The following is a 15,301-nucleotide window of genomic DNA, read 5'->3' on the forward strand; positions in this document are numbered from 1 at the left end:
CATCTGAAATGAATAAAAAGTTATTGAAAGTCAGCTAATCATATTTCTCAATAATATTGCTGCATGGCAGGGCCTTTCCTTTGAACAAAGTTAGAGTAACAGTCTGGTTTAAAAGAAAAATAATATATTAATTATCTAAATGGAGGTTATGAATGAGAATTTAGTGTCCATAGTTCATTAGCTTAATGCTGAATGTATATAATGTATAGACTCTCTTATCAAATGGTAAGGTCACTGTCCCTACAAACTGTATATTTGCAAAATATCTAAAAATATTATGAAAACAAAAGACTCAAAGCCCCAATGAATTTAGCGGTGAGAAAAGCTATACAGTTATAACAAGCATCATAAATCTTTTCCTGTCCTCTCTCAAGCAAATATCAAACACACATAGATTCAAGGTTTCTTTTTCTTCCTTCTAATACAAAGAAATGAAGCGTTGTAATGGGATATACTTCACACAAAACGCTTTGTTTAAGGAACAGCTTTTACTCTCTTACCCTGGAACACAAAATAAAAACAAAACTTGATACCATCTTGCAATGGGAATGCAATAGCCACAATGCCAAATTGGTTTGTATGGTGCAGGGATGCATGATTTTGGATTTTTTTTGCCGATATCTGATATGCTGGTAAATAACTTACGATAACCGATAGCCGATAACCAATGCTGATATCAATATTGATATATGTTTTTTCCCCTCACCTAATTTTAGTGATCATTAACTCTCTTATGCATTGTCTTATCGTGATGGCCCACCAGCAGATGGAGACATTAAATACAGTGCTTTTCAATGTATGTTTTATTCATTCATAAAAAACGAAAAATACTTTAACTTAGGGTTGATGCTTTGTACATTTTTACTTTGTCAATTAAGAAAATAAATAAATTCAAGAATCATGATGTCATATCAGCAGAAATCAGCATATCTCATTTTTAAAGCCAGTATCAGCTGATGTTGTTGGCGTGCACATATTATCGTGCATCCCTTGTATGGTGCAATGGAACTTATGACATGAGAGAAGTGAGTCTGGTAAACAGGTGAACCGTGCCACATTTGTTCAGTGTGCTCAAGATTGTGTTGGATCATGGATCAGTAGACGGGAGTCAATATTTAAACTGAGATACAGCAATCCATAGCTTAAAACCGGTATGGGCCAGGGCCACGTAAGCGGGGGGGGGGTACTTCCAGTGCCCTTGCTTGGACCACGCTCATCTCTGAAATCAGCTTTCATCTTGATCTGAACTGCACGCCTGTAAATCTTGTTGACTGTATCTTGCATGGTTATGACAATATCATTTTTACAAAATCTGACCACAGGCAGAAATATAAACACCTAGCAACTTGAGTACTAAGTAGTCAAAACGACTTCTGTGTTAGTTCCCGCTACAATAGGTGTCAACAGGACCACATTTCGCCTTGATGACACTCACAAGCACAAATTTACAAGGTGAAAAAAATATTATATATATGAGTTAGTTAGTGATCTACAATACCAAAAATCACATCTTGTTTCCTTTGTGAGTATAAGGATATAGCCTTAAGATTTGGGAAAAGAGATTACCTAATCTTGTCTTTGGTATTTTTTTTTTTTTTCCCAAAAATCGACCGCTGCATCCTACTCTCTAGAGACGTGTAAAGACAGAACAGTTTTGCAATCTGGGAGCTGGAGGAGGAGACATCTCAGTCAATTTTGTTCCAGTATCTCTTCTGAAAAAATCTACTGTATGTGTGCAGCCTACACGTTTTAAAATCACATCTCCCGTTCCCATCCAGGTCCGCAGTACCATCGATAACAGCTTCGTGGGCTGGGAGCTAGAAGAAGTCTTCCTACTGGACATGTCAGTGGACGATGGAGATTCCAAGATTCAGAACCAGCTGAAGAAACTGCAGAGTCCCGTTATCCTGCTCTACTGCACTAAGGAGGAGGCGAGCACTATCTTTGAGGTGGCCCATTCTGTGGGCCTTACGGGTTATGGCTTCACCTGGATCGTGCCGTCGCTGGTGGCTGGAGATGCAGACCACGTTCCTTCTGTCTTCCCTACAGGTACACCCAAACACCAGGGGCCAGTTTCATACACTCTGACTTTGGCTTAGGTCTGACTGCTAGACTTCAGACAGACTAAATTCATTTGTTGCACAAAGCAGTCTAGTTTTTGGCTATCTTAAAGGGCACTTATTATGCTTTTCCCTAACTTTAAGTCATATATTATGCTACAATGTCAGATTTTCATATTAAATGTGGCCAAAGTGTCAGCTCTGTTTTACTCTTTTCATGCTTCCACGCTGGTGATAGCCCTGGCTGGACGCGTTAGTTTTTGGATTATCCGTCCCATTTTCATCGACACAATATTTCAGAAAGGCTGTGAGGGAATTTCTTCGAATGTTACGCAAACATCCACTTCGACACACGAATGAACTGATTATTTTTTGGTGGTCAAAGGTTAAAGATCAAGGTCACTGTGACCATGTCTGTCTCATTCAACACGTTGAGGGAATTTTCTCAAATTTGGCACAAACCTTCACTTGGACAAAATAATGAAGTGATTAGATTTCAGCGCTCAAACATCAAGGGTCAATGTCATTTTGACTTTGCAAAATATATTTATGGCTATAACTCAAGAATTCATAAGCTGATTATGACAAAATTTCACACAAATTTCTAACAGGATAAAATGTGACATTTTATATACTTATAGTCAAAGATCAGCTTCACTGTTAAAATGTTCTGCAAAAGCTCTTCACAGCATCATATCTCAGGAACAGAAGAGGAGACATTTGTTCAGACACCTTGAAACTATGCTGATTGTATAGATCTGTGCTGCTGGGCTGAAGATGTTTGTGAAGTATCCATGTTGTCATAGACATGAATATAAACTGTAAGTACAACTTGACTGGTTAGCAGCAGCGCACAACCGCATGGTGGAATTCATTTAGTGTGTCTAGTCAGCGGATTGTCACAAAAGAGACATGGCTCTTTTCATCCACAATTAACATGGGGGTTGGCTGGCTAACTTTTTTACGCTTAAAATGAGTGTAAAGTAAGCTATTTTTTATGAAACTGTCTTAATTAATATAACAGCAAAATGAAGACTGCCCTAACACTTGAAACAAGTCTAAAACCTCTTTTGCGAAACTGGCCCCAGATCAGCAAGAGGTTAATATTACCTTTTCAGGGTTTGAACAGAGATCTCATTTTCTCAAAATGTCATACCAGTGTTGCTGACTGAAAAATGCAGCTAAGTGGGGTTTTGCAGAGAAAGCTCATTAAGTGCCACATGTCAAATTTTACACATTAGGTCACACTTTCCAAAATAATTATGATACTTTGTTTTGAATCATAGTGTAAACAAATAACACAAAAACATTTCTCTCCCCTCTCTCTCTCCCACTTTCAATCACTGGTATTATACTATACTTGACTGGTAATGATCATCCTTGCAGTGATTTTTCCAGAGGTCATCCAGAAACACACCCTTGACAGCTTCAGTGGCATGGTGTGATGATCTGGAGTGATGAGGTGTGGAAGGCTGTTATAGCTGCAGTTCTACAGTATAGCTTTAACAGAGTGCAGCTTTGGTGCCCTCTTCACGCTTTGTGCCATCACGCATTTCCTTTTTAACTGTAGAGCAATCCAGACGGTTCCCTTCAAAATCCAAATCCAACGCAGGGTACATGATGTAAAATGTAACGTTGATGCTGCCAGAGATGCTCGTTTCTTCACAGTAGTTGTACTTCTTTCTTTGCATTTTGTTTTACACAGTTAGCAGAGAAAACAAAACACTATCGGCTTCTTGTTTTGGTTGTGCAATGGCTGCCACATTTGCTATTTAGATCTCTGGTACAAATAGCATTTTTGGTTACGAGCTTCTGTGTGCTAACAGCATCTGTCTTTTTTTTTAAATATAAGGAACAGAAGACGCTGGTTTCGTAGTGGTTCTCGGTGTCAGCACATACCCTGAGTTTAAAGTAATGATCTTGAAGAATTGTATTTACATAAATGTCTGTTAGGTAGTGATTGAGCCTATGGCCTACCGATGCTTTGCAGTATTAAGAACTTTGTGTCTGTGGCAACATTCCCAAGAAAAGTCATGAGAGGGAAACACTCATTAATAAGCAGCCTACACCAAATAAGACACACTGTCAGTGCTGTGGTAACCCTTTCATCTCGCCAGCTGCAGGGCTCATGGATCAAACTGATTTAAATACTCTCACCAGCTTGGTGTCAAGCCTCAAAGTCTGCCAACAAACACACCACACTTACAGCTTTTTGCTAAAGGTGCCGTCAAACAGAGCAAAACTGAGATCTTCAATATTGTAACTTTTCAGGATCAGTATCAGGATTCTCTGGTTAAAATGTGTAGGATCCTAAATCATGATGTTTTTTTTGAGACATTAGAGAATACTTTAGTTTGATTATGCAACAAGACTATCAGTCAGCATATCAGTATATTATACCATTGCCTCATACGAATATGATTCGTAAGTTTTTTGTATTTAGGCATATGCAGTGCAACTTGAGTGAAGAATCCAACTTTTGCTGGCTGTAATTTACTGACCTCATCTAATCTGCAGACAGAGGTTCAGAGGTCAAATGTTAAAACCAGAGGGGCCAGATCCAAACTAATTTAAGCAACTCCTCTGCTTCAGTGTTGTAGAGCAAGACACTAAAATGTGTATAACATTATTCTGTGGTTAAGTTTTCAAAAGCTTTGTATTTAAATGTGGGAACAAGTGGCAGATGGGCTTGTTTGCATATATGCAAATGCTCTCCTTGCGTATTTGCACTATGCTGTTCCAGTCAGTGGTCGGGTGCATACTGATTTCTGTTAACCTCAGGTAGGTGAGTTTACAATTTGTTTGGGAGTTCATTTGGCCGAAAGTCTTAATTTTATTTATTCTGCAATATCTCACATGAATGTGAGCCAAATGCGGGCTGACAAGCTTTTCTTTTATATCGTGGCCATCAGTTCTAATAATAGTCTGAGCTTTGGCCTCTCTGGAGTCCATCATTAAGAGAATTCCCAGTGATGTTGTTTTGAAAATATCTCTCCAGGGAATCGGGTCAGGCAGGAAAGAGACCCCTTTGTCATTTTGCTGTGGCTCTCTCATGCACCCCTCCCCACACAAAGCATGTTTATTTGAGGCTTTTTCTCCTGTAGTTCCACATTTTAACGTGTGTGAAAGCCGCAACAACACCAAGGCTGCCTGAAAATGCAGGTTTGCCTTTTTCCAACAGATTTACAGTGCAGGTTTCAAATGTGAACGAGTAATCCTCACCAGACATGGAAAATAACCCCAAAGCACAGTTGTTTATGAGTGTGAGAAATGGATGCTGACATCTGATAGCCAGCAGTTCCTCATGCTCGGAAAGCCAAGCATGACAAAATGTGCTGAAGGATGACCACAGTCTCGACCAACACTCATATTCAGCTATTTTTTTTTCCACACGATTTCAACCTGTGTGAGCATTTATTTCATAAAAATAGCAAAGTAAACAGCTCCACACTGGCTTGGACCAAATTAAGATACTGCAGGTATGATTGCCCTCTTGATTTTCTCTCAGTGTTTTGCCACTTTGCAGCCTCCTCGAAAATGCTTTCATTTTTGTATTTATTTCCCCCCTCAGGCTATTTTTCATTGCACTCTGCCTCTGCCTGCCTGTTTGTATCCTCCCTCTCTTTCTCACACTTTCCTTTTTTTTTTTAACTTTCTCCATATTTCTTTCTACACCTTCTTTTTCCTCCTGCTCTCCATACATCCCTTCCCTCTCACCTCACTCCATCTCTCTTTCTTTCTTTCCCAGGGCTTATCTCGGTGTCATATGACGAATGGGACTACAACATCGAGGCCAGGGTACGTGATGCAGTGGCTGTCATTGCCACGGCGACCTCCACCATGATCCTGGACCGGGGACCGCACACCCTGCTAAAGTCAAGCTGCCTCGGGACACCTGACAAAAAGAGCTCCAACACTGGCCATTCCAAGGAAATACTGAAGTGAGTCAATGATTGGGGGATGGGCAGCTGGGGGAAAACAGGGGGCAGTGGCTGCGATAGACAAATCCAGAAACAAGTAATGTAGACTGTAGACTGAAAATGTGTAAGCAAAATCAAGTCACTTAACAGTGTTTTCCAGTCGTAGTTTACCAAATGAAACTCATCACAGCAGGTCTGTCTAACGCTGGATTTCCTTGCAAGCTTAAGTTTTGCACAGTAGTTAAAGTGTTTGGAGGTTGCTGCCTTTTTTTTTAACATTTACAAAACACATGCAAATGTGTATGGAATGGATTTAAATTTGTGTTTATGCACGCCCAACTAACTAGCCTACTACCTATAGTAGTAACCTAGCATTATCTTAACCCAGTCTTACTTACAACTCGTCAAATACCAACGCTTTGGCGTCAGATACTGGCGCACTGGGTGGTTTCATGTTTTTTATGTTTTGAGCAACTGCCATTGTATAAAAAAGGAAGAAAGTCAGCATAAGGTAGGTAGTAGAGGAGGTGGAATCGGTCAAACAAACTCTAGACTTTCACCCTGGAGGCTGCTGTTAACCAGCTTATTTAAACACCATTCAGTTCACTGCATAGTATGCCAGTATATCTTGTATGCTAGGCTAGTGACATATGTCACGTGACGCTGCGTGATGTTAGTAACAAACTTAAATAATTTCAAGCCAAACCATGATGTTTTTTCTAAACCTATCCATGTACGTTTTTAGCCCGAACCTAAGGAGGTAAACCCAAAAAATGAAGTAAATCTATGTTGGAAGATAATGGAGAATAAAGACTGTCTGCATTTAAGGAGCCAAAACTGTACATTTCATGCCAAAATGGTTGTTCATTTTGAAAAGACACAATGCATGTTACAGCCATAAATTGACAATCTTAGCATCCAAAACTGACACTGGAGGCATATCCAGGGTGTCATAGTTTGACTGGTAGGGTCACTGACTAAGCATCAGTATTTGACAACTTTGGAGTGAGAATGCGTTGGTTAATCCCATGAATAATAGAGCTGTGTACAATGGCCATTCCTCCACATCCATGGAAGCAAGTTCAGAGCAAGTGCACTGACATTTCCTTAAACCCCACCTCCCAATCACTCTGTCTCTGGCTCACTCATGTGAATGACTGTAGGAAAATAGCAGCTTTCAGCTATCTGTGAATTTTACAACTTTTAGAACATAATAGTTCAAATAAGGGCTATTTACGTATTCGTTCTGGGAAGTTAATGTACATCAAAAACACATTATGGTCCCAATGGTATCATTCGATGGACCCATAAGTTTTAATTCCTCGATTTGGCCACTTAAATGGTAATGTCATGTCAAAATGTAATGTCATTTGCCAACTACATCATGTAGTGATGTTGCATGTTACACGAGAAAAACTGTTCTGGTGGCAATGCTGATGTGGTTTTACCCTGGGTCTGGTTGTATGATATCATATATGACACCATCATGTGATATTTAAGACCCTTTGCAGGGTTCTTGTTTTAAAACAAAACATTAAAAAAGTCAGCTGTAAACAGCGGGGTTTAAGTATTAGCATTAGCTTACACTAACTCACTGCAGCTGTGAGAGACAGATGTCATTTCACCTGACAAAATCCAGAGAAGCTGCGTGTTTACCACAAAGGACCAGTTATTTCAATATTTGCTATGAATTTTGAATGAAAAGCCTGCCGTCGTTATTTTTGCATAAGGCTTGACTGATTCACCAACAGTAACTAAGTGGAGTTTGGCTTCGTGAAGGGTCATTTGAGTAAAAATACGAGGCTCTGGCTGCAAAGTCCACCTCAAAATGAACAGGTTTGCTTTCACACCGTGATTTCAGCACAGATCCTTTGTCTTTGGGAGCTAGAACTTGAAATAAACAATCTGTGCTTCTGATTAAACATTGTTTTGAGTTTGAGCCCAGGTCTAGGAAAGACAATCTTCCCTCACTGGCAAATGAAAAGGCAATGAGCCCTGTTCACCTAGTTTTATAAGCTTTGAAATGTACTTTGGTACAGAAAATGAGCCGGGGCGTCATGCACAATGCAAGAAGATGAGCTGAACAAAAGCCGATGAAACCTTTTTTTTAATTCATATGAGTCAGAGCCAAAGGAGCTGGCGGGTAAAATAACAAGGAAAAAGCAGCTTGGTTTTCTGTTGCTGAAGCGCAGTTGAAAATATGACAATAAGTCAAGCAAATGTGCGACCACACACATGCAGCACAATATGAACTACAAATACACACAGAAATTGCGACACATTCCCCAAGGAGAATTACTTTAATTAGCCAATAAAAACTTAAAACAAAAGATGAACAGAGACATCAGCTCTCAGACTTACAGAAGCATCTTGTATTATCTTTAGCCTAACCCACAGCCATCTTTAAAGGAAAACATCCTTCTTTTCCTCTTCCTCTTAACCTCCTTGTTTTTGCTTTTTTTGGCACATTACAGAACAAGCAGGAGCATTGGTATTCAATAATTAATCCCCATTTAACTTCATAGGGCATGCTTTTACAGTTCACATTGATCAGAGATTCCACAGCTAATTGAATGCTCGGGGACAACCGGATTAATAAAAAAAAGAGCCAAAGAACAAGAGTGGGGTTATCGCTAGCACACAGAAACGCACAAGCAGACTCACACGAACACATATGTGTTGTTACAGCATGACATTTAACTGCTCTTTAAGGCTTAATCTAGTAAAAGCTTGGAGTTACTGATGTCATTCCTCATAAGATGTATTTCAGCCTTACAAAACTATGCACCTGCCTGCCTTTCATTTCTCGCTTTTTCCTAATATTCAACATTTTCTCCATCTTTTATTTGTTTTGTTTTTTTTTCACTGTCAGTTTGAATTTGAGGAATGTGGAGAACTAGGGAAACATTATGCAACCTCCCCTGCCACTGCTGCATTAATCTCCAGGTTGCGGTGATGTATTGCTGTAAATTTTGGTCTTGTGTTTACGCCATGTTTCTGTTTTCAATATCAGGGGCACTTATGCGTGCCGTGTAGGATTCCACCACCAACACGACAGAGATAACAATAACACCACAGCCATGAATATTTCAGTCCCTAAAGGGCGCTGTCAGACGCAGGGTTAGCTCTCAATCATCCTTCAGGCACACACCTGGGACGCTTTGTGCTGTGTGTGTGTGTGTGTGTGTGTGTGTGTGTGTGTGTGTGTGTGTGTGTGTGTGTGTGTGTGTGTGTGTGTGTTCAGTTAAGAGTGTGTGTTTTCCAACCAGCCATTCCATTTTTCTCCTTTTGACGCAGCAGAAGTGGAGATTTTGGTTGGTGGATTTTGGTGGTGACCCCAGAGGCTTGAAACAGTACACACACGCACACACACACACACAATTCTACCTATTCCATCCCCTCTCCCCGAGAGACAAACGCAATAATAAGGCCATATGTCTCAGCGTGGTCCTGTATAGCTATAGGCCACAGTGCGCTGCTTGCATGCTGGATAAGCATGCCATCCTGTCAGCGCTGATGGACGGAGATGGGAGGCCCCAGTGAGTCACGCTCTCAAATTTGTTTAGGGGCTGCTTGACCTTATGGGGCGCGCACACACACACACACACACAAACAGGCATATATAAATACATGCATACACCGCAAGCTTTCGCACACTCCAACACAAATAAGGAAACACACACTCACACGCAGAGCTCTAGAGGCCATCCATTGTTTCCTGCCAGACAGCGAGGACAGGAACGCTTGGATAATGAGAAAATGTGCTCCGAGTGGTTTTGGATGAGGCGCTAAGGGGCTTATTTGTTTGTGTGTGTGTGTGGATGTTGCAGGGAAAGGGTTGTTTTTTTTATTTTTTCATTATTTGTTTGACTGCATATATGCGCTTGCATTCAGATTCCCTCTGAAATCCCTGTGCTGATTGAAATGCCGCACTGGTAGATATGATGTAAGAGATGATTAATATTTTGTAGTGAGTTTGCTTTCATGTTATCTGACGAGACGTTAGTCTTCATGTCTGTGGGCCGGCTGCGTACTCAGTCGGAGGCGTCCAGTAGAGCTCAGTGGAGAATCTCTCCTGCAGGCCAACTGACCCGCGTGCTGCCTCGCATGCATGTACGGCGAGCATGCTCTCCTCCTTTTTCACCTTTAAAGTAGTTTTTCCTTTAGCGGGAGAGCAGCATTATTGCATTTCTTAACGGGCTCAATAAAAGTGGCTGTCTAATAAATCCTGGCTCAGTTTATTGGAAGGCAAGCAGGCCAATTCATTGTGATTTTGGTCATCTAGAACACTTTTCATAGACCCTTCACAGATAACACACATGCACACACCTGTGCCTCTGCACAATTTGTGTCACTCAGCTCCCATTGTCATTCTGATTGTACTTCTCTTTTCTTTTGTTGTCCTCTTTTACATTGAGTTCTCTTGTCTGAGTTGCAAAGCTGCATGACGTTCTCTGCTTTTGTTCTTGTCTCCTCTTCTTTTCTCTGCGATGCTCCTGCAACAGTTTATTCTCACTAAAAAGCACTTTCAATAAAAATGAAGCTAAAATTTTGAATCAGGGAGCAATTTCGACCCCCTCCCTGCTCCCCCTCTCTCCCTTTCTTCATCTGTCAAAAACTGTTGATCCTAATTTTCTATATATAAACACATCGTAAGGAGGGAGGATTAGTGTGTTTAAGGACAGGATTACTAATATTGAGCATCAATTCAACTTTATTCATATAATTCTGTGTCCTTTCCCCATTCATGACTAATTCCTGTGAGAGCCCCTTAAATGCCATAAATACAATACCGATCAATATTTGATACAGCCTTTTACTTTTAGGATCTGTGAACACCATCACGCAGCTGTTACTACATGTTCAGTGCAGGATGTGAGAATCATTACTTGTTCTTTGTTACAGACATGATTAGTTGTGGGTATATAAATTTGCTTTTTTTTAAAATAATGATCTTTGTTTTTTATCTTATACCCAGAGACAAGGGTATTTAGGGTATTTATTTTATTTTAAGCAGAAATAAACATGTTTATTTTAAAATGTTTTGGTCTCTGTAGCTAATTTCCCTATTCCTGATAACTGTACGGAGTGGTGAATTTTTTTTGTAACTCACCCGTTTAAATGTTATTAAAGCTCAAAGTTAAGCATAATTAAGGGTGTGACCATCTTATGTGGCAGGCTGTCTGCCGATAGTGTCCTCTGTCAGATTCAGCCCCCACTCCTCCCCAGTTCCACCCTCTCATCCATATTTGATTACCTCAGGTCACCTCTGGCTCCAAAAACCCAAGATGGCTTGGCCAAAATGCCAAATTCAAGGCTTTAAAACGTCTGTCCAGAAACCAGTGAGTGACATCACAAGCCACAAATCTGTGGTTTCTACAAACCACAGATTTGTTACATTTGTATGTTTCATGCAGATTATATCAATGTGTCTAAAGCGATGTAGTTTTGACAGCTGCCAAAAACCAAAACCAAAAAACCAACACTGGCTGTATCAAGACATCGCTGTTTCCAGTGGGCATTGTGCTACCACAAGCACTGTTTTTTAAGTAAGCCATCACTGCGTTTCTAGAAATGATTTTGTCATCAAAACCAGCTGCCTCGCTGCTGACCACTGTTGGAGACCAACAAACAGCAACACCAGTTTTTTCCAGTTGAGATTATGGCACCAAAATTTGGTGTATTTTAGCAAGCTCTTGCCGCATTTCTAACTGGGATTGTGGCACCAAAATCAGGTTATTTAAGTCAAAACAATCTTTTCCTAACCATAACCAAGTGTTTCTGTCTCTCAACATAACCACACTCAAACCACACATAAAGATAAAGATATACGCTACATAATAATGTATAAATGTTACATATTTGTGGTTTGCAGAAACAATTCTGACATTTATTCTGGTGATCGGGCTGTGAGTCATTGAGGCTATGTTCATTATTTCTATAGTTTACACTAAGTCCAGCCACGTGTTGTATTTGTCTTGTCTTATGTGACAATAAAAGTAGTACAGTAGTTACAAACAGTCCGTAATTTGGCCTATATTGGGGTTTAGACAAACAGACGCAAAAGGCTTTGTGCTTCTGAATCCAGGTTTTTCAAGAAGTGTTGTCAGGTGTGTGTAGCCAAGATAAACAGTGACAAAAATAATTAGAAATGGCTCTTCAGATGCAAATTTAATAAATTCCAGTGGCTGAAATAAATGTGCAGCAACAGTCAGTCTAGAGAGAGGTAGTAATTTTGAGTTTCCCTGTTGCGTATGCCTTGGCATGTTGCCAAGAGATACGAGAAGATCATCAGAGAAATTAGACTTTTTTTTCTGTTTCACCATGTCCTTACTTCGTTCTATCCTTGAATATATGCCAGCAAAGCGCTGTTGAGGACACATTCATACCATTTGCTTTACCTTAGAAACAAAAACGAGATGATTTATTCGGAGATTAGAAACGGCCACTAGAAAAATCTGTATTTGAGGTCTGCAGACTGTGGAAGGTCAGTGTCCTCGCCTGTTAAATCCTTGTTCACATTATAAATGAGAGAGGGCTCTCTCTCCAGTCTCCACAGGTAGCCGTCTGATGTCTCAGCTCTACAGGGGTCCTCACCGGCCCAGATCACATGGAGCTCCTGTGGACTCACTTATTAAAGGCAGCAGCTCAAAGAGACTCAGAGCCTTACATCTCCCCTATGTGTAGTCCACATCACTCTGTATTTATGATATCAAAGTGGCGCCACCAGCAATAAATGAGTCAATAAATAAACAATGATACTGTAAAATTAGGATTTATACATGCAAATTGTACATATTTTTCAAAATTCCAGTTGTAGTATATCCAAAGCAATTGTTTTATATGAGGGGAAATTCAAGTAAAATTAAAGAAAATTTATCTTCAGAAAGTTTATTTTGTGGCTGCTTTGGATGCAGATTAGATCAAACTAGCTGGCAGACAAGCAGTCACTTGAACTTTAATGATATTATATTACAACAGTATCCTTTTAAGACTCTTTCGAGAGGTGCCCATTTGCAGTTTGATTATATCTGCAATCAAGAATGATGATGTCGATTTAAAGCAGTTTTTTATTAGATTAAACTATTTACCATTTAATTTACTAATATGTAAATTTGAATCATTACATTTAGTTGCAATAACACAAAAACAAACCATGCAGCAAATGCAAATTAAAAGCAACCATAAAAGTGTGACTCAAAGTCAATCGCTGACCTCCATTGCTAAAAAAATAAATAAAATAAAAAACAATCGCCAGTGCAGCAGTGCAACAAACTGCAGTTCATTTAATGGTCACTTGAGTTCCCTTAGAGGTCCATGTTATTATGTCCAACTTAAAAGCAAAAATATATCACAAGTTACCTGGCCATCTGCTGGACGTCCTTTCAATGGATGTATAAAGAGAAGAGCCTTCCTGGATGTCCTGGCAATGTCAAACTATGAGGCTAACACAAACAGGCCTGGTTAGCTATGCTGTAAGAGTTTATGTAAACCGTGTGCATTCACTAGCAGTATACGTCCTAAAAACTAATAATAAAATAATCAAAATAATCATAATAATCATTCAACAAAGTCTAAAAATGTTTTGTAAAGTAAACATTTACATAGGGTTCAAACCCTAATCTGCAACGTAAAGGTCCCATGCATTAACCATTTATCCACCACATCTGACAAGATGAATAGCCTTTGTCATAATTTATACGTTACCTGACTTTCTGGACTGAATCTGCAACTATTTTTCTCATAATATTACAGCTTTATTCTCATAATAGAATGAATTTCTTCTCAAAATTACAACTTCATCCTCATTATATTATGACTTTTCTCTCAAAATTACAACCTTTATGTTTGTCATCTTATGACTATTAACTACAATGGCCAATGCAAAAACGCAAATCACTTATCTAAAGCCAGTGCTTGGTGTGTCTGTTGTGGGCTACTGTAGAGACATGGCGGTGCACCATGGCAATCTGAGTCGATGAGGACCTGCTCCCTACGTAGATATTAATGGTTCATTCTAAGGTAACAAAAACGTGAGGATTCTTATTTTCAAGTGATCATAAGAAAACATACTTATTTTATGATATTCCATTTCTGCAAATAATTATCCCCCTGAATTCAGTTGTGGCACACCATAATCAAAGAAGTGACTATGGTGAACCATAGATACATACTCTCACCACAATTAATCAAATCCTGTAGTCGTACAAAGTCTGCTCACAGTGCCTCTATCCTACAGGAATAATGTGCAGTACTCATTTCATCAGTAGCTGGTAACTCTTCAGAGGCAGGTCTTCTGCAGTCATCCCAGATTATGAGTCATTGCACCCAAACCTGATACAGTATACGTGTGTGTGTGTCTGTGTGTGCATGCATGTGTGTGTGTGTGTGTCTGTCTGTCTCTCTGTGTGTCTGTGTGTGTGCGCGCGTGTGTGTGTGCGTGTGCGCGTGCGCGTGTGTGTTTGTGTGTGTGTGTGTGTGTGTGTGTGTGTGTGTGTGTGTTCCTTATGCACATGTACAGCAGGGACATGCATTTTTGCATCACTACATTGCAGCGACAGAGAATTTGTGACCCCGTACGGCTTCACTCTGAGATAAAAGGCAGTCATATCAAATGGCTCTGAAACACGTTTGAAGAGATTGTAGAGGGAAAAAAAGAGGGATTGTGTCCATGCCATTGATGATTCAGTGTCTCTGTAACTAAAAAATAAATTCCCCTCACAGCCAGTGATTAGTTGGGGAACAGTCGGTGAGCAAGGCGCACACAAGCGCCGCATATGGCTGTGATGAAGCCGCACGAGGCTCTGTTAGTAGCTCATCCCAGTAGTTTTTTATTTTCTATTTTTTCGCCTTCCAGCAGAGTCAGAGGGGGATTCTGACATGAGAAGGGATCAAACGGCACATAAAAACTACATCAATAGTACAGGGATACAAAATGATAAACAGAGTAACCTCCTCTGTTGTAAATTCACAGCATGTATCAGTGAAGGCGCAGGTTAATGCACGGGCAAATGAATCCTATTGATGTGTGATTCGACACGCTACTCAGAGGTGAGATGGAGAGATTGAGCTGAAAGCAAAAGGCAGCATGAGGGGAAGTGGGTAAACACTCAGGTTTAGACTGAAAAATACTCCTTTTTCTCTCTTTCAGCCAGCCTCTCTCGGGTGAGATTACTGTTCCCATGGCAACACAGCTGATTGCATGAAAATTGCTGTGGTTGTGGGTGCCATGGCAACACGTTACATTACATTATACTGGTGTTAAGAGCCTGAATGTGTCTCTGTGTTGCAGTTTTGCGTATATTACACATATCAACCCTT

General features: G+C 40.0%; 1 protein-coding gene across 1 annotated transcript in view; it reads left to right on the forward strand.

The window, feature by feature from the left end:
- Positions 1–15,301, forward strand: part of grin2bb (glutamate receptor, ionotropic, N-methyl D-aspartate 2B, genome duplicate b) — a 121,095-nt gene that overhangs the window by 69,544 nt on the left and 36,250 nt on the right. Inside the window, exons 6-7 of the mRNA XM_042485841.1 lie at positions 1,779–2,049; positions 5,809–6,001. Of these exons, the coding sequence (XP_042341775.1) occupies positions 1,779–2,049; positions 5,809–6,001 (464 nt within the window). The remainder of the gene's footprint in view (positions 1–1,778; positions 2,050–5,808; positions 6,002–15,301) is intronic.

This window comes from Plectropomus leopardus, chromosome 4 (assembly GCF_008729295.1).
Source record: "Plectropomus leopardus isolate mb chromosome 4, YSFRI_Pleo_2.0, whole genome shotgun sequence".
In the NCBI taxonomy this organism is placed as follows: domain Eukaryota; kingdom Metazoa; phylum Chordata; class Actinopteri; order Perciformes; family Serranidae; genus Plectropomus; species Plectropomus leopardus.